Source organism: Caenorhabditis briggsae, assembly GCF_000004555.2.
Source record: "Caenorhabditis briggsae complete genome, chrV, whole genome shotgun sequence".
NCBI lineage: Eukaryota > Metazoa > Nematoda > Chromadorea > Rhabditida > Rhabditidae > Caenorhabditis > Caenorhabditis briggsae.
Genome location: NC_013488.2, coordinates 13,046,433 through 13,070,261, shown reverse-complemented (window position 1 = coordinate 13,070,261; position 23,829 = coordinate 13,046,433). Strand labels below are relative to the sequence as shown.

At 38.5% G+C, this 23,829-nt stretch overlaps 7 protein-coding genes across 7 annotated transcripts; 3 read left to right on the top strand and 4 right to left on the bottom strand.

Moving 5' to 3' along the window:
- Positions 1-275: 275 nt before the first annotated feature.
- Positions 276-1,069, top strand: CBG19190 (the record flags this gene model as incomplete). Its single annotated transcript, XM_045237952.1, has 4 exons — positions 276-318; positions 365-489; positions 533-731; positions 777-1,069. The coding sequence occupies 4 exons, from the start codon at positions 276-278 to the stop codon at positions 1,067-1,069; spliced, it is 660 nt and encodes a 219-aa protein (XP_045096712.1).
- Positions 1,070-1,195: 126 nt separating this feature from the next.
- Positions 1,196-2,087, bottom strand: CBG19189 (the record flags this gene model as incomplete). The annotated part of the gene is made up of 4 exons (XM_002637427.1): positions 1,196-1,432; positions 1,482-1,727; positions 1,845-1,987; positions 2,033-2,087. 4 exons carry the CDS (start codon positions 2,085-2,087, stop codon positions 1,196-1,198), a joined length of 681 nt encoding a protein of 226 aa, XP_002637473.1.
- A 1,620-nt stretch (positions 2,088-3,707) lies between these two features.
- On the bottom strand, positions 3,708-6,108 carry CBG19188 (the record flags this gene model as incomplete). Its single annotated transcript, XM_002637426.1, has 7 exons — positions 3,708-3,828; positions 3,872-4,000; positions 4,047-4,113; positions 5,087-5,444; positions 5,490-5,612; positions 5,908-5,997; positions 6,067-6,108. 7 exons carry the CDS (start codon positions 6,106-6,108, stop codon positions 3,708-3,710), a joined length of 930 nt encoding a protein of 309 aa, XP_002637472.1.
- Positions 6,109-7,184: 1,076 nt separating this feature from the next.
- On the bottom strand, positions 7,185-7,622 carry CBG19187 (the record flags this gene model as incomplete). The annotated part of the gene is made up of 2 exons (XM_002637425.2): positions 7,185-7,478; positions 7,524-7,622. The coding sequence occupies 2 exons, from the start codon at positions 7,620-7,622 to the stop codon at positions 7,185-7,187; spliced, it is 393 nt and encodes a 130-aa protein (XP_002637471.2).
- Positions 7,623-7,986: 364 nt separating this feature from the next.
- CBG19186 lies at positions 7,987-8,478 on the top strand (the record flags this gene model as incomplete). Its single annotated transcript, XM_002637424.1, has 2 exons — positions 7,987-8,115; positions 8,167-8,478. 2 exons carry the CDS (start codon positions 7,987-7,989, stop codon positions 8,476-8,478), a joined length of 441 nt encoding a protein of 146 aa, XP_002637470.1.
- Positions 8,479-10,791: 2,313 nt separating this feature from the next.
- Positions 10,792-11,278, bottom strand: CBG19185 (the record flags this gene model as incomplete). Its single annotated transcript, XM_002637423.1, has 2 exons — positions 10,792-11,085; positions 11,141-11,278. 2 exons carry the CDS (start codon positions 11,276-11,278, stop codon positions 10,792-10,794), a joined length of 432 nt encoding a protein of 143 aa, XP_002637469.1.
- Positions 11,279-11,633: 355 nt separating this feature from the next.
- Positions 11,634-12,124, top strand: CBG19184 (the record flags this gene model as incomplete). The annotated part of the gene is made up of 2 exons (XM_002637422.1): positions 11,634-11,753; positions 11,810-12,124. 2 exons carry the CDS (start codon positions 11,634-11,636, stop codon positions 12,122-12,124), a joined length of 435 nt encoding a protein of 144 aa, XP_002637468.1.
- Between the last annotated feature and the right edge of the window lie 11,705 nt (positions 12,125-23,829).

Sequence of the window (23,829 nt, the reverse complement as noted above, 5' to 3'; positions counted from 1 at the left end):
TCAAGTCCACCCGTAGTGTTTGGGCAGTTACCAAAACATGTGAGTCTGTTTTTATCAAGTTTTCTGAACGCACGATATTTTTTGCAATGAGATTGCAGTAATCACTGTTAAAAATCATTATGATATATGTCACAAAAAAATGACTTTTCAGCCGAACGAAATATGGTCGGAAGTGTTGTCTGGAATGAATACGATGACATTTGTTTTCTTGGATTCTACTTGCTAGCTCCAGAATATCGTGTAAAGGAATCGGTTCTGTGATCTGGCAACATGCAATGGCAATGATCCCGAAAGATAAAGTTTTGGCTCTGAGAGGAGGTATTCTTATAATTCGATCGGGATTATTAGTTAAAAACTGTTTCAGTGTTGAACATGGTCCCCAAGTATAAAGCACATGACACTCCAGTAGACGGACCGCTGCTGGAAAACTTTCGAATCAGCTCAAATGACTTTCACGCTGCACTGATGAACTATAAAAGTTTGGACTTGGTGAGTATTCCGAATACAACGAAAACAATAAACTTTAATTTAGACCCAAAAATTTGTGAAAGATTTGTCAAAGGAGGAATGGGAACAGTTCTTGAAGTACGATCAAAGTGTGACAGGTAGAGATCGTCATGAATTCCTCGAGATTTATTTCAAAAAGTTGGATTACACTTTTGGAATTGTCTTCTACGACAAGACTGACAATAATGTTAGTGTAATTTCTGCAGTTCCTACAGGCCATTTAGGTTATCTGACAATGTTTCTTTCTTGTTCCATATTTTCTTTTTCAGAGAAAAATTTGTTCAAAATTTCACCGCTGTTCGCAAACTCCACAGATACTGCCTTCCATGCAATGAAAGCTATTTCGGATGTAATGCTCGATCAACATCCAAATGCAACACTGGTTTTCTATCTGGTTGGAATTCTAGATGGATCTTTTACAGCACTTCAAAAGTTCTTCAAAGATCTGAATATAAAATCTGGAATCAGTGGAATCACTCTTTACAGTGATCATTATCCACAGCAAGGGGATCTAGACAAAGTCTTCATTCCTCACAACAGTTCCTGCCATTTTGATTACTAAATTCAGTGTTTTTAAAAATTTGATTAAATAAAATCTTCAAGCTTCCCATTTTATTACAAACAAACTGATATACAGTAGGTCTTGAATATAGCGAACATGTACAGTAAAGCATTTTTCGAAATTTATTTAGAAGAGCAAGTATTGCTCTTTTGGCACTTGTGGAGTGACTGGAGTGTTCAATGGATTCACAAGGATCGAGGCAAGTCTTGAGAGTGGACGTGACTTCTCAACTTGTTGCATATCCTGAACCAGACGATCGGCAACTTGAGAATCTTCCTCACTCAATACAGTGAAGCCCATGGAATCCAAAAGTTGGTTGACCTCTTCGAGAGTCTTCTTGGAGACTTTAGCGTTGGTAAACATCTATAAATTGGACAGGTTCATATAAAGTTTTTATTCTCCTATCGGATACCTTGGCAGTCTTTGTCTCACGAATTGGACTGTACAACTTGACTGACACGTGATCGGAATGAATTGGGGATTTGTCTCCATTCAAAGAAATGATTGTAGCGTTTGGAACTGCTTTTGTAGCATGAGTGAAGAGAGACATCTCATCGGCAGAGCAAGCGTCGATGATTTGATCAGCAGCCTCGATTTTTGAAAGATCGGTTGTCACATTAATCTTCTTGAAGTTCTTCTCAGCAAGTTTTTGTTGTTGCTGGAAAAAAAATATTTAGAAATCTGATTTTTCTGGGTTAGAATCTAGTAAAAAAAACTCACTCTGAAAATAAAACTAATAAAATAATAAAACTAATAAAACGAAAATAAAACTCACTCTGAGATCATCAATGAACTCGAATGGAATTTTCTTTTCAGAATCCTCCTGAAGAATAGCCTTGATGACAGTCGAGTCAAACTTCTGGGCATTGACCTTCCCACTTGGGGCCACCAAAGAAACACGTCTTCCGGCAGCACACACTGTAAACATAACATTTAACCCCAATGATTCCAAAGTCAACTCACAAAGTCCGACAACAGTCTCGGCAAGAGCTCCAGATCCAACGACAATCGATGACATCTTCTGAAAAAAAGAAGAATAAGAATGGAAGAAAAAGTGTGGTGACAAAGTGAGAAGAAGTGTGGAAAAAGCACTGAAAAAGAACCGATGGGTTAAAAAAAAGGAGCTCTAGTTAATTGAGGGAGGGGCATGGAATTCGCGTCTTCCGAATGGGAAGAAAGAAAATAACATGACAACAACTCGGTCACATGTCCCTAATGCAAAAATGTACTGATATTGCTTTTCAAAAAAGAGTGAAGAATCCAATTGAAGATTAGAACAGAAAAAAAACTAATTGGAAAGTGCCAAGATGTATCTGGGTAGGTCCTACACAGTGTATTTATATATCAGCTGTCCTCTATGCCCGCGGTAACCTCCCACCTCATCTCTTGATCATCTGCGTCTCATAATCTCTCGTATGGTTTCCTCTTATTCTCTGTGGTCTCTACGGTTTGCAGTTCTTTGCACCCGCTTCTCGGAGAGGTCTCTCCGGAACACGTGAACATCATGATCTCCATCTAAACACTGCGTCTCTTCGTCTTTTATGCTCTCTCGTAGGAGACACATTATTCTTTTTTCTTTGTTTGTATCGGTTTTGATGCGTTTGGCCTGTGGTGTCGTGTATGATAAGTCTTTTGCAAGACAGTTACAAATGGTACAAACCATGTGCTTTCATTTTAAATGGTGTCTAGAGCCAAGAGGAAAAATTGAAAAAAGAAATTTCGATAAGACTGTACGGTGAAGATAAGGAACTGAATGAAATTGAATACAAACAGTTCAAAGAATCTATTCGAATGGAATGACAGGAGATGAGCGAAGTAGGAAGTAATTATAATTTTTGAATAAATTGACAGTTACCAACCAGGAACAATATTACCATAAAATGTGGATAGGGTGGAATACAAAGAGAACAAACGATCAGAAATCATAAAATTTTTCTTTTGGAAGTTTATTTGAGGAAGACATGTGATGATCGTTCTGTGCTGCGGAGAGCCGATGGACGTTCTCTGGATAGTGAAATTGTGATCCTGAACTTGTCAAGGTTCACTTGTTTTCAACAAAAAAAAAACGCTCAACAATTGAACTGAAATCGTAAAGTTCAGCTTTCAATCGGATGAGAAACACTCGATTCTGAGCTTTTTTGGCGAGATGACTCTTCGAAAACATTTTAATCAAGGAAGAGTAGCTCTTCCGGGAAGTTCGTGGTTTTTAGGTTGACTGCTTAGAACTTTAAGTATTGCTCTCGCTTCTCGAAATAACTCAAAACGTTCTGAGTACACTAAACCCATTATTTTTGAAAACTTCAAGTTATCTTCTGACCTGGACTGATTTATGTGCTAGTTATTTAGGAGCTCACATGGTCTTGATAAAACTTGAAAACCTAGACAACTGTTCTTACAGACCAATATCGAAAAAAAGAAAACCTGTAAAAGCGAAGAACAGTTTTCCTGAATAGATATTTTGGTTTCCTCCGGACTCTGACTTGTAAACAATTTTCTCCACACCACATTTTCAATCGTTCTTTGCGCTCACGCTCCCGCTCCCCTACAAAGAACACCCAGTCAGCTGGGCAATCCGAAGAGTTTCAAATGTTTCCATCTACCTCCCAACAAAATACGATCACAGACAATTTTTATTATTTCAACCAGCACTTGGAGTTAAACGATGAACGCGAGAAATTGTCGTCCGAAGAGCCTTGAGCATTTCTTTGCATTGTCCCGAGTGGAGCATTGAAAGTGTCACCTGGCCGACGACCAGTTTTCTGCAAAAAAGATATTAATGAGGTTGGTTCCGAAGGTTCCCACTTTTCTTCCACAACTTGCATCACGTGAATCAGCACTTCAGCCTTCGGAACATATTTTCGATCCAAATCAAAGATTAGCTTGTGAGTGAAATGCATGCCATCATCGGTGCACGCATTTTCGGCTCGTTTTCTGAAAACACGGATAGTTTTGAAGAGATAATTGGTTTTAATCTCACTTTGTTTCCGATTGATGTCTTTCGAATTGCCTTCCACCCACAAACAGAACTCCGTGTACATAGATTTCTGGAAATGTCTCATTAGGCTATGTAACCGTATGGAATCTTCAGAATGCACGTGAATCATCACTATCTCATCAGAAGAACTTGCCTTTGAACTTCTAAAAATAACTCAAAAATTCAGAAAGAAAGATAGAGAGGCAACCCCATTATATTTTATTTTTAACGGCTGTCTCACGAACCTGTCGAAACGACAGAATGCCAGCTGATTTATGTGCTAGCTCTTGGAGATTAGTTAAGTTTGAGAAGATTCTGGTGTGATTTCCAGAGTGGAAAAAAAGATGCATTTCCACATGTGCGGGGTTGCTGAAAAGCATAGAGACGGCGGCTGGAGATTCAAGAGTTGTCTATACTTTGCGTCTTCAAGCAAATAAGGAAACTTTGTGTAATAAAGTATGCCCGGCAATAATTAGTAATCAGACCATAATGAAAAAGCTATGTTTCTCCCAAAAATGTTTTTTAACCCTTAAAATCAAAAAGTATATTTTCCTATTTTTATCAGAATTTGTTTTTTCGTTATGTTCCATTAACTATGTTTGTCTTTTATATCACAAGTGTTTTCCCATTCGCTCAAAGACGCAAGCTACAGCTTATTCTTACAATGAGATCTTCAGACGCCGTTCGTCCGCTTTTCGGCAATCCCGCCTTACATGTCCTGGATACCAGCCGAACTTTCAACAAAAAATTATGTGGTATTGTATTTAAGATCTGTATTGAACAGGCGTATTCAGAGTCAAATATTAGATTTTCCAAGTTTATCAGTTTTGGAAAAATTATCCATTGGATTTGCCGAACCAAATTTTTTGGATAACTTTTTTTTTCGGAGAATTCCCAGACATTTTAATTGGGAGCGAAATCTTCGGAAAGTAACCGATTATCCGATAGTCCGAAATCTTTTTATCAGTCCAAGCCTGATATTTTTCTAGTCGTCGGGCATCGAATAGCTTGAACGCAGTATTTTTGAAATCATCGAGACTAACCTTTACATGCCTCATCCAGTTTCAGATTCGTAACCGTTGAGTAGTGAACAATTAACCGTTGAGAAGTTGGCAGATATGTCATGTGCAACTCGATTTCACCTATATCCGGTGTGAACGGAGGAAACGGTAGCTCAAATTGAGTGAACTGTGATATGATATGCGTATTGATCCAATAATCCATTTCAGCGACAACTACATTCTGATCGTACTCGTCAATGTCACAAATTTGAATTCGCAGAAGTGTATTTTTGAATTCCCGCGGTGTTACTTTGCATGTAAAGAACTCGTTGTAGATTGTGGTCGATGCCCGAACAACATTTAGGGTTTGATATGTGAATGGGTCCTTTTCTTTTATGTCCTGAATTCAAATATTTGGGAAAATGAGAAATTTATGTGGCAATACCTGCCAGGTGATGGTTCTTGCCCATCCCATGACTGAAGTCTTTCTGGAAATTCCTTTGACCAGATGCATGACAGCTCGTGATTCTGTTTTGTGAAGAGTTGGAGTCATCGGGTAATTGGTAACCTGGAATAAAGTAATTACAGTAAAACCTCTAAAAGGGCCCTCACACAGGCAACTTTGAGCCCATATATCTGATTTGCTGTTGAAAAAGTCAAAAAGTAAAATTATAAAAAGTAAAACTGGTAAAATTCCTGTGATATTATGATAACCAATTCGTCAGTTGACATCTTTTTCATATCTTGAACAGGAACTATGAACATTTGGCTCCAAGCTGAAAGTTAGGAGGGCCCTTCTATTACAGGTTTACGGTAGTTCATAATTAAGTATGAACCAATTAGCTTCTTCTTAAAAAACTCACATTCCTAATGTAGAAATTGAATTCGTTCTCCGCTTCGACGTATTCAAATGCCACTGACAGGCATGGTTGTACCCTCCGTGGTGTTGGCACCTGCATGAATAATATGATATTTCAAAGGAGATGGCTGCATCATCTATATGGGCGATGAAAAAGGCATACCTCCGCGTCGTCGCTGAGCCTCTCCATCCAGTTGTACATCATTTCGTCCGCAAAGCAGCAGCGAGAAGTCTTCGAAAAAGTGAATCAGACAGTTAGACAAACCATTTTTGCCACGCATAACAATCGGATCGATGTGTGATTCGAAGCAAAAAAGGGGGTGAATAGATGGAAAAGGCCAAGATAGCGCAAAGAGAGACCGAAACAATATTTTTGAAAGCAGGAAGAGATAGAAAGAGATGGTGGGGGAGGATGAGCCAGTTAAAGGAATGCAGAAGGAGGAACAAAAGTTTGGAAGGAAGAAGCGAAAAGATTGAAGCGTAGTACTACTAGTATATGGCATTATGTCCATCGGGAGGAGAGAAAAACGGAAAGGGCTCAGTGGCGAGCCAGCAGGGATACTTGTGACGAATGACACCCTTTAATCGACGGTTCTTGAGAAGGAACGAAAATGAATGAAGAGCCGAAGAGGAGACACGTTTTGGCAAGGGTTTTATTTTGAGTAGTAGTAGTAGAGTTGTGAAGAGAAATTCTTATAAGGTGCTTGTCTAGTCAAATCTCGAGGGAGCTAATTAGTGCTCCGAATCATGCTCAACTGAATAACAATCGAGCGTTTTCATTCTTTGTTTGTCGGAGTTCGTGACACAGAAACTTCTGGAGACATAACACTTGAGATACATATTATTCTGATACGAAAATTGGGTCTCAAATCGACAACTACCGTAACCTAAAACACATTTTTAATTCTCGTTTTTTTTGTTTATATTTCAATTTCAATGCTTTTCGTCAAGTTTTCTGTTATTTTTTTCCAGAAAAAGTTGGAAAACAACTATTTTTGATAGTGGAAAATTGACTGAGCGGAAAATAAAATTTTTTAGGTTACGGTAGTTGTCGCTGTGGAACCTTTGGTCATGGATCCCGTCGTTCCTCTTCCACAGTTTGGATTTTTTGTACCAGAGTAATACATCAATTGTGGGAACTTGTTTCTTCAAGCATATGATCCTGTTTTTACAAATTGTAAAAAACGTTTTTCAATAAAAATAGAATTTTATTAAAGCCAGAAAAATAAACAGTGACAAATATAAATTAGAAAATTATGTAAATTTCAAATTCACACATTTTTAATGATTTGCAACACGATTGATTGGAATGGAACGAGAAGTGTTTGTGTTCTTCGGTGCCTCGATTTGCAATTTTCCCTCGTTTGAAATTGCTGATTTCAATGCAGTCAAATCGACGTCTTCTGGAAGAAGAACCATCTTGGAGAACGATCTCTTCGAGTATCCGTGCTCTGATTTGGTTTCTTGTGATCCTTCGACTTTCAGCTCTCTTCCATTCAATTCAATTTTGAGGTCTTCTGGTTTAAAGTGAGAGACATCCAGTTGAATAGCATACTTGGTATCATCATTGATGATCTGAAATTTGTCAATCAAAAATTTTTTTAAAGAAAAAAAACTTACTTCTCCAATAGTATCCGAGAAATTGAATGAATTATGGTCAGCATCTCTCCAATATGGAAGAAGGGACCCACGAGTCATATCATCGAAGAACTGATCCATATTGCAATTATCACGAGAGAATGGGGAATGGAGAAGAAGCATTTTTGAAGTGGAAGAAGGTTTGGAACTTTTCAAAAAAGTATGTTGCTCTCATCTGAACCAGTCTATATATATCAAACCCTGATGACTTTCTAGAACATTCCTGAAGGTACACGCTCCCTCAACACAATGAGAGACGCAGACAAGAAAGTGTCTGCGTCTCTTCCAACCGCGCGCTTTCTCCTTTGTTGTTGTCCGTTCGAATGATGAAAGAGGCCAAAAGAAACAGCTGGAAGATTCTAGAAAGGCCTTGCAAAACATATAAATACTGAGACATGGAACCTCTGCTTAACCTACATTCAGTTTCTCAGATTCAACTCCCAAAATGTCACTCTACCCATTTTTCCGTCCAAGACCATTCTCTGTAATTGGAGAAATGATGAGAGATATTGCTCGAATGGAAAGACAATTCATCCCAATTTCTGCATTTGAAGCTCCAGCGGCTGCTTCAGAGGTAAGTGAATTCTCTAATTCTTCTCTACAGACCCTACGTTCATATTTTCAGATTGTTAACAATGATCAAAAGTTTGCCATCAACCTCAACGTCTCCCAGTTCAAACCAGAAGATTTGAAAATCAACTTGGATGGAAGAACGCTTTCAATTCAAGGAGAACAGGAAGTGAAGGATGAGCATGGCCACTCGAAAAAGTCCTTCTCCAGAATCATTCTTCTCCCAGAAGACGTCGACATTGGAGCCGTCGCTTCGAATCTTTCAGAAGATGGAAAACTTTCAATTGAAGCTCCGAAGAAAATCGCAGTCCAAGGAAGATCAATTCCAATCACTCAATCAAGCATTGAACAGAAACCAACTGAATAACTTTTGATTAATTTATTCTTATTTCAAACAGTACTTGTACTTCTACTTTGATTGTATTCAATGTTCTATGATAAAAATAAATCATATTTACACTTAAAATTGTCTTCTTTTAATGTCTCCAGAAAAGCCAGGAAAAAGTTTCTAAACAGAATCGCCATATTCTTCTTTCCTCCTTCTTCCACACAAGGATAAGGCTCCGCCCACTTTGCACACAAAACATAGCGGACGGCGGAACCCGGGAGATGTCGGTACACTCACTACCCCTACTCCCACAGCTCGGCCACTCATAAACTTACCTGGCTGGGGGCATTCCGCGATCATGAAGGCGGCATCCCCATGGCGAGGCCTATCCATTGCACTTTAGGATGGGCTGACCTGTGTGGCAGTCTCGAGTTGAGATTCGCCAACAGCTCAATTTTTGCGTAACGGGGCTGCGTTCGCGCGGCCCTGGAAAGTACCTTACGAACCGCAGATCTCGCCTGCGTATGTTTTAATTTAATTTCATCGGTATCTAATGTGAATTCATTCTTAAGACATTGGCGTGCCGGTGGCTCACCCTTAATTGACGTATCTAAGATTAGAATTGAAAACTGATACAAGATTTGAAAACTTTGATGAAGACTTGGAACACTTGAAACAGACGGAGTATTCAAATGTCGCTGCAAGTTTGTTTTTTACCATAGTTTTGACTATTTTCAAGCATCTATTTTTGATTACTGTGTTTCTATGTTTGTTTTGCAGAAATGGAGAAGAATGGGATATTAATGGTGGCTACAGGATTCAGCGGATCGATGGTGAGATGGCAACGATTCATTTCGATAATGGATGTTTTGAAATCATCGTTTCGATATCCGATATTATGTTATGATCGGCCTTGGAGAGAAATTATACGATCGAAATAATTATTAAAAGGGGAAGAGGGACGAGGATTTGAGTTCCCGCTTAATGAGAAACCTAAGCGTGCCGATTTTTCCGGATTTCTGCCGCTTTTAGCTCTTTCACGTTAAAAACGTTAAAAACCACTTTGGTCACACTCTCAAAAAGGCTGTCAAGCAATGTGGCCTAGGTTTCTCACTAACCCTCAAATTCTCGTCCCTCCTTTCCATCTTTCTTTTTCAAAGGCGTTTTTCGGGGATTTCGGACTTTGTTCTAATTTTTTCATAATTGTATTAGAAAAAAAACAAGTATAATATTCTTTGTCTTTTGTACTCGGAAGCGAGCCATCCATTCTGTCTGTTCAATAATTACTGTATTTGTTAATGATATATCTTGTTTAATATAAATTCATTTTTTTTGTGAAATTTCATAGGATTTATTGTGAGGAAACTCAAATAAAGTGGCTTTTCATAGCAGGTGTGAATAGAAGTAATTGGAGAGACAGTAAAAAAGAAAAAAGAAATGTTTTATTTCAAACAGAAAGAATGTTGAAAAAATTGTCAGAAAATGTCAGAAAATCGCTTGTTTCGAGTTGAAAAATTCTGGAAATCTTCTGAAAAATTTTATCAGTTTTGTTGTCGGAAAAGTCCAAATGAAGACGTCTGAATTGAACAGAAAGTTGTTGTGTTTTGTGGGGTGGTGAAGTTCACGAAAGTCCTACTGTAGCTTTGAAACAATCGAATTTTCGGTGGTACAAAGGGTGAAAACTTTTCGCGTGAGAACTGCTACAAATGAGAACCCGTACGAATAAGAACTCTTAAAATACAGGTCAAAACATGGATTTTTTGGAAAATCTTGAAGTATTGTGAAGAACGAGATCATTCCGAAACTACTTTTTTAAGAAAGTTGGATCCTGAGCCGGAAATTTGAGCCGGTAAACTGAGTTCTCATTTTATAGTTCTCATTTGTAGCAGTTCTCACGCAAAAAGTTCTCACCCTTTGTACCACCGAATTTTCGGAAACTTTTCAGATTTTTTAGAAGTTTCAGTTTGCAATTCAAGTTTTCAATTTCGGCAAATTACAATAAAGTTTTCGGAATACCCAAATTTGGAATGTTGTAATGTTTTTTAGAAATTTCCAAACCCAAAAATGGAGGTTCGAAAATTTTTTCGTTCGATTTCGTTCAAAACAAGATTTCTCACTTTTTAGCTCCATGGGTTGGGGAATTTAGATTTTTCATTCCGAATATTTACGAAAATATCTGAATTCCGTTCTGGCAATCTAACGCTGGATGATGTTTTTTCAAATTTTATTGCAATGTTTGATGTTTTCTGCAATCCCGAAGCAAACAAGATTTATTTCATTATCAATTTATTAGAGACCAAAAAAACTCATTATACAATTAAGTATTTAAATAAAAATAATTATGAGTGAATATCAATGTTTAGCAACAAAATTGATAGGAATGGAGCGAGAAGTATTGGCCTTTTTTGGTGCCTCGATCTGCAGCTTTCCATCGTTTGAAATAGCAGATTGGACAGAAGTGAGATCAGCATCTTCAGGAAGAAGAATCATTTTAGAGAACGATCTCTTTGAGTATCCATGCTCTGATTTCGACTCCTGCGTTCCTTCGATTTTCAGCTCTCTGCCATCCAATTGGATTTTGAGATCTTCTGGTTTAAAGTGAGAGACGTCGACTTGAACGGAGAATTTGGTATCATTGTTGACGATCTGAAAATTTCAAGTTTAAATATAAACCTTCTAACTAGGTTATCAATATACTTACCTCCCCAATGTTATCGGAAAAGTTGAAAGAATTATGATCAGCACCTCTCCAATAAGGAACATGGACCGATCCAGTGAGTTCGTCAAGAATATGGTCAAGAGTAGTGGAATCAGAGAATGGAGAACGGAGAACAAGCATTGTTGAATTGAAGGTTCACTTGATTGAAGTGTACTGAACTCTACTCAATTCGCTCTCTTTATATACCATTGCGGTGGCACCTCCAAGAATATTCCAGAACAATCGAGAAGCAGGGAGGGCCTGCCCTACTTTATGTGTCGCAGAGACGCAGATTGGGAAAGCGCCTGCGTCTCCATCTCGCGCACACTGTTTCCATGTGCCCCGCTGTGAGAGGGGGGTTAGGGTTTCGTCACACGAGCACGGGAATGTAATAGAAGGTTCTAGAAAGAGAATGGGAAATGTATAAATACCAGAGCCGGCTGAGAGAATTTCATATTCAATTCGATTGTGAAAAATAACAACTGTTTATTACAAAATGTCTCTCTACCACTATTACCATCCAGCCCAACGTTCCATTTTCAATGAATTGATGAGAGATTTCGGAAGAATGGATCGCCAAATGATTTCGTCCGGAGAAGACCGAACTTCTTCAGAGGTAAGTTTTCGTAAAAAACCAATATGAAATGAAACCCTAAAATCTCAAATTTTCAGATTGTCAATACCGATGAAAAGTTTGAAATCAGTCTCAACGTTTCCCAATTTAAACCAGAGAATTTGAAAATCAATTTGGAAGGAAGAACATTGACGATTCAAGGAGATGAGGACGTGAAAACGGAGCATGGATACTCCAAGAAGTCGTTTTCTCGTGTCCTACTTCTTCCAGAAGACGTTGATTTCTCTGCGGTCACTTCGAACCTTTCGGAAGATGGAAAACTCTCGATTGAGGCTCCAAAGAAGGAAACCATTCAAGGAAGATCCATTCCGATTCAACAGGCTGCTGCCATTGAACCGAAATCATCTGAATAATTGTTTTAATTTTGACATCTCTTTTCTGATTTCTTGTATAATGTGTTCATTTTGAGTAATAAATCAATAATTTATATGAATTGTATTTTTCCAAAACTCAGCAAATAAGGTTTTCTTCAATATTTCATAGCGATAGTGAGGTTGAAAAAAATAAAACCAGAGAAAAGTTTTCACTGTTTTTTCAAGTTTTCCGATGTATCTAGAAGAAAAACTGACAAAAACCTTGAAAAATCTTGAAAAAACCGAAAAAAAGTGAGAACGAGCAAAAAATTTCAAAAGTTGGAATTCGCGCACTTTTACTCACCGGGCGGCCTAGAAAAAAAACTTGTCCCTAAGGGCTTTCAGCGTATTTTTCGATGCGTTTTTCTCGATGAAGGAATTTTTTCGAATTTTTCCTTCATTTTTATGCCAATCTACATGCTTTTCTGCACATTTTGATGCAATAAAAAATTTCACCGTAGACCACCTTTAATGTCTGCTTTTGCATTACTAAATCCTAAAATTAACCAGGAAACATTTTCTAAACAGAATCGCCATATTCTTCTTTCCTCCTTCTTCCCCACAAGGAGAAGGCTCCGCCCACTTTGCACACAAAACATAGCGGACGGCGGAACCCGGGAGATGTCGGTACACTCACTACCCCTACTCCCACAGCTCGGCGACTCATAAACTTACCTGGCTGGGGGCATTCCGCGATCATAAAGGCGGCATCCCCATGGCGAGGCCTATCCATTGCACTTTAGGATGGGCTGACCTGTGTGGCAGTCTCGAGTTGAGATTCGCCAACAGCTCAATTTTTGCGTAACGGGGCTGCGTTCGCGCGGCCCTGGAAAGTACCGTTTAAACCGGGGGATGTCAGGATTCCGCGTAGCCAGAAAGATTTGCTACCGATCAAAGAAAGATTTGGCCAAAACGGACTGAAATGAACCTAGTTAGGAGCTTTCAAAGGAAATTTCTACCACATGTCAAAAATGGGGGTGCGCGATCGCTACGGTATTTTAGGGAAGAAGGGGGCGGAAAAAATATCGGGATTCCGTTTTACAAAAAAGTCGTTGAAAAATCTCTGTTTCTGAGTTTTCATAAATACAATTTTCGAAAAAAAAAAAACATATTTTTCAGAGTTCGGCAAATTACAATAAATTTTATAGAATACCGAAATGTGGAATCTTGATTTTTTCCCCTACATTTCATGAGTCAAAAATGAAGGTTGTGGAAAAATTTTTGATCGAGAAGCTCTCTGAAATAATTGAATGGGTCATTAAAAGGATAATCTTCCAAAAAATACTTCCCCATTCTTCTACAGCAAACAGAAATCGAAAACACGGCATTTGACTCGATCCCTCATATTGAGTTTGTTCCAGATCTGAATTTTACTGATCCACAACTTGAGGATCAGTAAACATTTTCGGTGATGTGATTCAAATGATCAACGGACATTCTGAACAACCTCATTACATGTTTTTACAGTTCCCGTAAATGTAGTCTGTTAGTCATTGACCATTCAGAAAAAGGAGTCACTTTAGAAAACTAGTGATATGATATAAGATAATATTCCGGTTTTCAGCACTTGTTTTTTCACTGTTACTTCCTGTAGAAACAATCATTTTAAGACTTGTAAATATATAGTCCCCATAGCGTTCAAAGATTCCTCATGGTTCATCTGTTTTCCACGAATGTTGTTTGATCCGTCGTCACTCTCGAAAAAGTTTTCGACAACTTGTTGATTCGATTCTAATAGGATTACTGTACAAGTGAGGGTCAGTGAAGGGTGACGAGGAATGATTTCCGTTCGGTCTGTGTTGGGTTTGAGATATTCTTGTTCACCGAAAAAGTTTGTGATATCATTTAACACTTCTGGTCTGGTGGTGATGAATCATTGGAGATACCCCCTTCGGGTGATCTTCATAGGGGATCACAAACTACAAGCCGAAAAATAACGATAAGTCACTGCATGACCGTCCCTGAAAAAAGGATTAAGGATGGTAGAGATAGAAAAAAACAAGTTTTGAGTGTAGTCGACCTGTAAAGAACAGAAGAGAGAAGAAGATGTTATCCGACTGAATCACATAAAAAGAACGCTTCGAATTAGTCGCGTGCTTCTGATTCCGACTGGATATATGTCTCGTTTTTTAAACCTTCATTGCGTCATTAGATAAAAAAAGAGAAAGCCGAAAATGATGATGATGAGGAAGGAATGCAAACTATTGGAACTTGATTTTCTCCAGATTTGAATACTTCTGCACTTTAGGTACATATAAGATTGATGGAAAACGATAAAGACATTCTGATGACATTCAGCAGAATATCATGAAACAGTCGCGACTAGGAATCAAGATACACTGCACTTTGATTAGTGGGGTTCACAAAACTTTGCAATTCCGGAGGATGTGTGCTGATCATGACCGAGTGTGTCTAATTGGAAGCATTTGTAGTTTGTAGCCTTCTCCGTTTACTGAACAAGTTAATTTTCAAACAATCCAAAAATTTTTAAAGGACCGGGACATTCAAAAATAATTTCCTCAAATTGCATTCACATACGCCACCTCTAGGAATTGAACTTGTGGGTCGGGGAGCTGCGGTGGCGGAAGCTGAGGTTTCTGAACACTGCAGTACTGGTTCATAAAATATAATCACTCATTTTTCAACAACCCGGAGCTCGGCTGTCAAGTTTCCGATCACTTTGATAACTTTGAAGGGAGTGAAACAGATCTAGATTGAAAACTTTGCACTTACAGAATTGTTTGAAAATTCCACACCTTTTTTTGCCAGGTTTTGTACCGAAAACGTGAAAAAGTGGGTGTCTTTCTGAAACCGGCCGAAAGCTAAAAAACTAAAAAATTTCAACAAATTCTGTAAAGGCAAAGTTTTCAATCTAGGTCTGTTTTACACCCTTCAAAATTTTCAAAGTGTTTAGAAACTTGACAGCTGAGCTCCAGGCTTCTAAAAATGGTCAAGATGGCTGAAAATCCACTGAAAAATACGTTTTTGTATATCTTAATAACAGATACTGTAACTTTCATAAAATTAGAAACAAATTTAATCCTGTGACATTTTAGTTCCTTCTGGCCTCAAAGCGCTTGCCAGAAGCTGCAAAATCTTTCCATCTACTAAAAATGTTTATTTTCGTTGCATTTCTGAAGTTGCACTTTTCGTTATTTCAGAAATCTCGTGCGTTCTCCCAACGCCTCGGTACTGCACAAAACTGCTATTTTCGTTCAATCTGAAATGCTGAAAATTCTCAAAATTTCATTCTTTATGATAACATTCTTTGTTTATCAAAATCCTCTTCTAAGAAGTTTTTTTTCATCGAACCTTTTTTTTTTCAAACCATCCACCAGACAGAAAGTCTACAAGATATAAATATTGTGTCTTGTTTGTTGGTCTTCTCGAAAAAAAAAGAAAAAGGTTTTTTCTTCAATTCTCTCAATCGAGTACAGATAATTAGAATGCATTATCCAATTGAACCCCGAGAACCGAAGATTGGTTAACCAGAATTCTTCTCTTCTTCCGATCTCTTGATTTTCAATCGGAAAAAAAATGAAAACAAAAACCGCCAAAGGAGGATGTTGAGATTTTTGTGGTCAAAATAACAATCCGCACCCATGATTTCTGATACAGAAAAATTCAATTGTTCCAATTATTTGCCTTCTACCCACCAAACAGACCTTGTTATTGGAACATTTTGAAATGCAAACAATCCGCTCAGCTGACACCGAAAAGTTGAAATTTGAGAAAAAAACCGCGTTCTACGGTACAGCATTTGCCCCTGCGATCTATGACCAGACAATCCGTTTTTTTATGAAATTCAATTAAACTAACCGTGTTTTTTTTTCGTCCAAACAAATCGTATTATTTGCGTACAGGAGTCCCTAGAGACGACGATTTTCGATCAGTTCTTCCCAATCCCTTTTCTTCTCATCTCGTCTCGTCCTCGTCGTCCCCATCTTCATTAACAGTCCCGTTTTTTCTTATCGGCACGACTACATGAGTGTTCAATGTTGGAAAAAAAAAGAAAAAAAAGAAGAGAAACCCTAAAAGTACTCAATGATTGGTGATTTTGAACTGGTTTGACAGGGCGAATCGAAATGGCACAAGACTCATTTTGGAATGAGAAAAGAGATAAACATCTCCGATATAGGAAAATACGGTTTCAGGTTTTTTTTTACCAGCAATTCTGACAATTAACTGAACTCTTTTTATTTTTAGGTTTTGCAAAATAGGTTTTCTGAAAATTTCGAAGAAATAAGACATTGTCGTTCAGTGGTTAGTAAATGGAAATTTTCCATGTTGGACGAAGATCATGAAATATGATCATAGAGTTTTCATTGGGAATTCAGGTCAAAGTGCGAACATTACTTTGCCCAACTTTAAGGAGTTCAGAAGCTACAGAACCGGGCCATAAAATATACAAAAAACTTATTTTTCAGTTGATTTCAGCCACTTTCAGGAGTCTGGAGCTCGGCTGTCAAGTTTCCGATCACTTTGAAAATATTGGAGAATGTAAAACAGGCCTAGATTGAAAACTTTGCATTCACAGAATTTTCTGAAAATTGCTAGTTTTTTCAGATTTTTGCCGGATTCTCAAAGACACCTGTTTCTTCGCATTCTCAGTACAGAAACTAACTGAAAATAGGTGTCTTTCAGAAACACGCCAATGTCTAGGAAATTTCCAAAAATTTTGTGCATGCAAGACTTTCAATCTTGGTCTGTTTTACACCCTCCGAATTTTCAAAGTGATTGGAAACTTGACAGCCGAGCCCCAGACTCTTGAAAATGGTTAACATAGCCGAAAATGTACCGGTACTGTATATTTAAGAAGTCTAAAATTCCGGGGGCATACCGTACTCTAACAACTTCAACTTTCTGACTCACTATCCTTTCCGGTTTTCCCAAAACTTGCAAAATTTTGCAATAGATGCGTATCTCGAATTACGGTCACCTTCTGTGGCCAGTCCCGTTAACTATACGTCAAAACATCTGAAATTGCACGAAAATTTGGAAAAATAAACAAAATGCGACTTTCCTTTTGTGTTGTCCCCTTGATTTCTGATCTATAAGACTTTTGTGTTACACCCCCGCTGCTGTCCCTGAAACAACCCCAAGAGGGAATACAGCATTTGCCTCCACTTCATCGTTTTCGACTTTTCTCATAATCTGCTCCCTTTAACTCTGTAGATCGGTCTATCTGTTCATTTGTATTTCGTTTCTCCTCGAAACAATTCAGTTCCTGGTCAAAGAGAAGAATACGAGAGAAAAAAGTGATTTTTAGACCTTATCATTATCATTATCTTCTTTTTTCTCCTTATCATCAATTCTAAGATGTTTTACATCTTGGGAGTAGATTTTGAATGATGACAAGGACAGAAGAATCAAAAACTGAAAAGAAGAAGAAGACGTGATCAATCATTTGAACGCTTCTTCCCTTTCTCGTGATCAGTTTTCTGCACAATTCAGCATCAAATGAATGTGGAAAGAAGTGGTGGGAGGGAGAATGAAAAGAGTTCTCGAGTTTCATTATTTGTAAAGATGATGGCTCAGCATATTCCATAAACGTGAGAAACCGGAAACAATTTTATGGATGAGAGGACCATGGGACCTCCTTTTCCCGGCCCAAAAAATTCCCAAGTTCAGATATTTTTTGTTCTTGATTCGGGCTCCTCATTCTGGCTCATTTATCATTTGTCACTTCAACTCTACCAGAATTTTCTCCAACACCAGAGCCCATCTCAATAAGTCAAAACAGGCAATGAGGTCCACCAAAGACCAGCCATTTTTCACATTTCTTACTCACAGCCTAACATAATCTCTTGTTGTTTTTTTCAGCCATTTTCCTATTCCTTTTACTTCCAGAAAAATTAAAGCTGCATGAATAAAAAAACAGAAATCTAGGTGAAGTTTGACCCATTCAGCTTCTGATCAACTGGAACGGCGCTTCGTGGTTTGATTGTTGTCCTGTCCTCTCCCATAAAACACTTTCTCTGAAAAAAAGTGACCCCAGAGTAAAAGTAAAACCTATTATTTTAGGCTACAAGGCAAACCGCAAAAAAGAAGAATAGTCTATGTGGTTTCGCTCTCATCTTTTGTTTCCTTCTCTTCGACGACTTCTTCTCCTTCTTCTACCGGTCGACCCTTTTCATTTTTATTTTCATCGCGATTTTTTCTCTACGAACGTCTTCTGATATCGTTCTGGGTTCTTATTGTTCTCAAGAACAGTTCCAGTTGTCCCAAAATCCTCATCTAATCCTTTAGAGACTCTTACGGGCACAAATTCTGTGACAATGTACTTATCGGTGCCCCATTTTCTTATATGGTTGTTTTTCCTGTAGAGACTACAGAAATCATAGAATCTCTTCTCACTTTTTCCTCCTAATTTGCATCTGGCATGTAGACAGGCCAATAAAAAGATGATGTGAAGGATTGGCCGAATCGGTCTTCCATCACTGATCTGTTTCAACTTATCTAGTACCTATTCACCACAATTCCTCTTTTCCTCCAATGAATTTTTATCAGATTAAATTGAAAATTGAAAAATTTCGAGAGAAGGAGAACAATATAGACTTTGGTCTTCGTCTTCTTATCAATTACATTTCTTGAGGAAACTGGAAAATATCAGCGAAAAAAAAATTGAATTGAATTTTTGCAGGAATGACAATTCAACAAGTAATTCCTTGACTAATTCGAATAGGAAAAAAATTCCACCGAAAGTAGAAGAAGCATTTGTCGAACTAGAAAAAGAAGAAGCTTCTCCTTCCTCCTCCTTCGTCACCTTTTACACCTTTTCACTCATAATTGTTTTCTTCTCCGAGACAGATGGGCACAGTTGATTGGTCGGTCAGTTTCTCGAGGCCGAAAAATGACTCTTTTTTTTCCCAAAAAAACTGTCCTTTATTTGTGTTACCGGATCGTGTGCCAGCAGCTAGCAGCTGACTCCTCTCTCTCTCTCTCTCTCTCTCTCTCTCTCTCTCTCTCTCTCTTTATGTTTCATTTCCGTAATTGTCATAAAAAGTGCGACGCCAATATTATTATAACCACGGCGGTTATCTTGCTTATGAATACTTTTTGCTATTTTTAGCTCCGGAAAGTGTGAAAAATAGAAAAAGAGGGTGGTGGTATCAACAATTGAGGAAGTAGGGACACTCAGAGTCTGAGTATCCAGACCAAAGATTTTTCCAACGGAAATGAGAAAGGGACCCTTTTGGTCTTGTTTTCTGGGTTCTTATCGAGTTTCAATCAGACACGTTAACCGTCGTTTCGTCATCAACCAAGTGAGACTTGTCTTAGTAAATATTGTTGTCCTGAAAAAGTTTCCTCAGAAGTTTTCCTTTCGATGGTTATCGAAAATTCCTCAGATCTTGCAGTTTAGTGCAGAAATAGAAACCCAATCAAGTAGATTAGGTTCGTCAAAAAAAGTTAACTTCATTATGCCTCTTTCTCCTTTAAAACTTCCTTCTGGAAAATGTCAGTCCCCCGTCACAGGCATGAATCTGACAATTGGCTGCTGCTCATTATTTATGGCTCCTTTTCCTTTCAGAAAAAACAAAACATTTCCATTCGCTCCCTTCCTTTTCCTTCTTCCTCTTTAGTTTGTATCTAATACTATAACTCCTTTCCCCTTTTCCGATAACAACAATTTTAAGAAAGAAGGACAGTCTAAGAGAAACTCGAACAACAACTCTTTCCAACTGCTCTCTCTACGTAATGATCACTGCGCTTTCACAGTTCCGTTATCACCTGATAAGAGCAGATTATAGACAGGGGCGTCTAATTCATTTCTAGAATTTAGATGAAAGGCGAAATTATGTTGTTGTGCATCTACTCAGCTGCTCTTTCGACGTCGCTCTCTCTCCATCTGTAATTTTTTCATTCAGTTATCAGAGCCCCACGTGGCGTGGAGCGGACTGAAAAGAAAGAGCAAAAACGAAACGAAACCCGATTATATTGATAGGCAACTGATCATGAGTAAACACTAACTAACGACTGTTTGACCCGAGCCGTCTGCACGTAACAGTTGATATTGAAATCATTTTTGAGTGGAAACTGTTCGGAAGTGCGAGGAAAGGTCTCGAAAACATTAAAATACATTTTTTTAAAGTTTTGAGACTATCACGAGTAGACTTGTGAGTTTAAGCGAGGCTCATAAACGATGCTCATAAAAAAGGTAATCAAATTTTATCAATTTGATTGTTTAGAAAAAAAAGCAACTACATAAAATTCTTTGAGCAGCTGACCAAGGATCTAAGCTACCGTACCTTGTGCGTGGGCTCAGACAAGTTCCTCATCTGATATCAGAGTCCCCAGAGTTTAGAAATTGTATTTCCTTGTTTCTGATTACCAAGAATTTCTGTTTTCGGGTTCCGGGTGACTGTGCTCCCACAAGTCTGAGGCTTTATTCGGTCGGGAAATTTAGCTGACCGACCGACAGAATTCGTGCATTTGCGCATCATAATGCCAGAGAGTGTTTACGTACCCTGCATTTTATTTTACGACGCCCGATAAATACACGGCTTGATCGGCGGTCGGTCCGCGGTCGCCAATTTTCGACCGACCGAAATGAAAGCCTTACTAACAACAACAACAGTATCCTCTGGGTACATTTAGAATGCTCGTGTAGTGTGATCTGTTCTAGTGGACACAGATCAGATACACAGATCAAATCAAGTTCATTGTCCGAATCAGAATCCGATCTACATTCTTTGACTTGGGAGAAGAAGAAGAAGAAGTTCTTCTTGTTCTCCACGTTTCTACAACTTTCTTCTTGTCGCCTCGTGACAATCATTCTCCGGTGGTCGTTGTTTGATGTATATTCTTCTTCGTCCCAATCCATGAAAGATCCCATTGACCGTAGGTTTGGCAAACCTGCAGTCTCTGGTCTCGGAGATCATAACAACTTTATATTATAGTTGGTCCAACTGAAAGTGTCAATTACTCAGTTCCTTGTCTGTTCCATGCAAACACACCCAAAATGAATTGTAGTCTTATCATCTGTAATTTATCGAGAAAAAAACGCTTCTCGCAGAAAATGAAAATGGACACTGCACGGATAGAAATTGTCAGCATGTCCATTGTTGTGAGAGTCAGAGTTGCATCAGAATTACTCTTAATGAATGATAAGAGAGCCCCTGGCCTCACATCATCACCTCATATGTACTTTTTTGGTAAATATGCACGTACAAACCTAATCGAAAAACAGATTCGAGGCACTACAGCAAACAAATGGATTCTATATTCGATTCGTAAACGAGCTTCCTGTTTTCTTTTGGCTTTCTCTCCTAGAAAGAAAATAAAGTAAAAAACGTTATAGTGTTTGGCTAAACGAAGGACTAGGAGCAAACAATCAAATGAGTAACAGTGACACTTTTCAAGCGATCAAGAGGGTGTATATTTACATACTAATCAGGTGATGATATCATTTCTTAACGTTTTGGACCTCGATTCGGATACTCATTTCTGTCAGATGTCGCGGTCTTCGATTGTTTTAACTCGATCACGTGAAACACACTAAACAACAAAAGGTTTACATACCTCCCGTCTAGCCATCGGATTTCGAACAGTTTATGTTGATCCATCTGTGGTGATGTCACAAGAACTTTCACCAACCTTTAGTTCTCCATGGAATTCTAATTCTGATTCTCTCCTTCTCATTTTTGGTTATTTTTCAGACGCCTTGTGAGTGTTTTCACTGGAAAAAACCTAAGAATTGAGTGGGAAAAAAGAACTAAAAACAGTGACTACATCAACTACATCTGATACACTTGGGAAGAAGATTCACGAGGAACAATTGGTCTTCTGAATCTCGGGGATTTCGTAATTTTCCTCGATTTCCGTTGCTTCTTTTCACGTTAGTCACCTTTCCCGTCGTCTAAGTCTCTTCGTCCTTCTTCTCTCTCACTAATTTCTCAATTTTCAGTCGCAATTTTTTCTTCCATTTATCCAGAGAGGCGTCGAAATTGGAAATTGCCCATACACATCCATTATTCATCGTCTAAATTTAAATGGCCACCACTTCTCTCATCTATCCTAGAATATTGCTCGTCCTTTCTTCTCACGAGGACATTCTGGCGTCATTCTTCTGAAACGGGGAAGTGTTCCTCATTTAAAATTCATTGTCATGATCAGGTGGTGTTCAAAAAACCTATTCTTAGATTTTGCGAAACACCTTTCTTTCGTAGTTTTTTTTGACTTTGATCTCTGTCTGAAGATTTCGAATTCATTTAAAGCCACTTGTTGGGGGAAAAACAGAGAACCATGCTATAAGTAAAATGGGAAAAGGAAATGGAGCACTCAGAAGTCGTTCACCATGACGGCTTTTATTTATTGCACTACTTTTACTGAGAAACTCAAAACGGGAAGTTCCGTCCTCAACAATTTTAAATAGGTCCCGTAAAGGCTGTTGGGTCGTTGGTGGGTTGCCGTGGACCAAACTGTCCGTTCTTAGGAAAATTAAGCTCCGCCAACCAAAAACTTCTAGAGCCGTTATGCCGCCGAACCCTAACCGTCCCAGAACCAAAGCTTTGGGTCCGGCTCTCTTTGCTTTTATAGAGCAAAACAAGATGAGCTGCAAAAAATAGGTCGGACGAGTGATGAATTAGGCCACTTGTCCAAATAGAAATACATAGAGCTATGAACCTTAACTTGTTTTGTTGTTTTCTTTTAATGATATGATGATGTTTGAAATTAAACAATTCCAACATTAAACGACAGGAGACACCTCCTTCCTTACAGCCTAACTATAAAAATAAGAGATGTTTGTTTTGTTGACCTCCCATCTCAAAAACCGAATTTAACGGTTATGACTCAGTGGAATCTAGATGCTCTCTCCGCTTCTTTTCTCTCCACTTAAAAAGTTATTGCATTCATAAAAATTGTGCTTTGTTCTCTCAAGTGAGTGGATCAATCATGAGCATGTTTAGGATTTGCATGGCTTCCTTCTTCCGTTGCAAATATTCATCCATCCTGCCGTCACCTTTTGGAAAGCAAGAGATTATAGCCACCTCCCTCTCTAACACCTTTCCTTATTTAGCAAATCTAATCTGTTCCAATTTCCCTCCCCACGCAACATATCTATTTTCATGTTCCTAATCTTGTCACATATACTATAGATGTACATCCTTCAGTTCTTCTCTTTCTTCCATATAGTTTCACTGAAACTACACATTATTCGTCGAACCATCACAATTGTCTTGTGTTCCCCATATCAATAGATCAGTTTGAACATATGTTATAGTGTTATGTCTCTTTTTCTCTACCGTCTCTCTTTCTTGGTGCCGTGTTTTTGGCGCGTTGCCAACGACTCTCTCGGGATGGGCGGGGCCTACTCGCGGTCGAAGCTCCGCCTTCGCGAAGCGACGCCTCATGGACGCCCCTGTGTTCATAAAGGATACATAACTGATATTCAGCTGTTCCGACAGTTTCGGAGCCTACTGATTTTTCAATTTTTCACCGGAACCTTATCTGACTCATCTTTTGTTTTTTCTGTCTATATTACTGCCCCTCCCATTTTTCTTTTTCATTCAATTACTTTCTTTGCCTTTCCTCTTCCACCAACATTCTTCTTCTTCGTCCACCAGCCATCGTCCATCGACAAAAACGGCTTCCGGTTCATTGTCTCTGTTCCCCCGTCATTTCCTGACTGCTCACTCAGCTCGAAACCTCATTTATTGTCTCTTTTTGTCTCTTTTTACGCAAAGATCCATTTATCTTGTGTG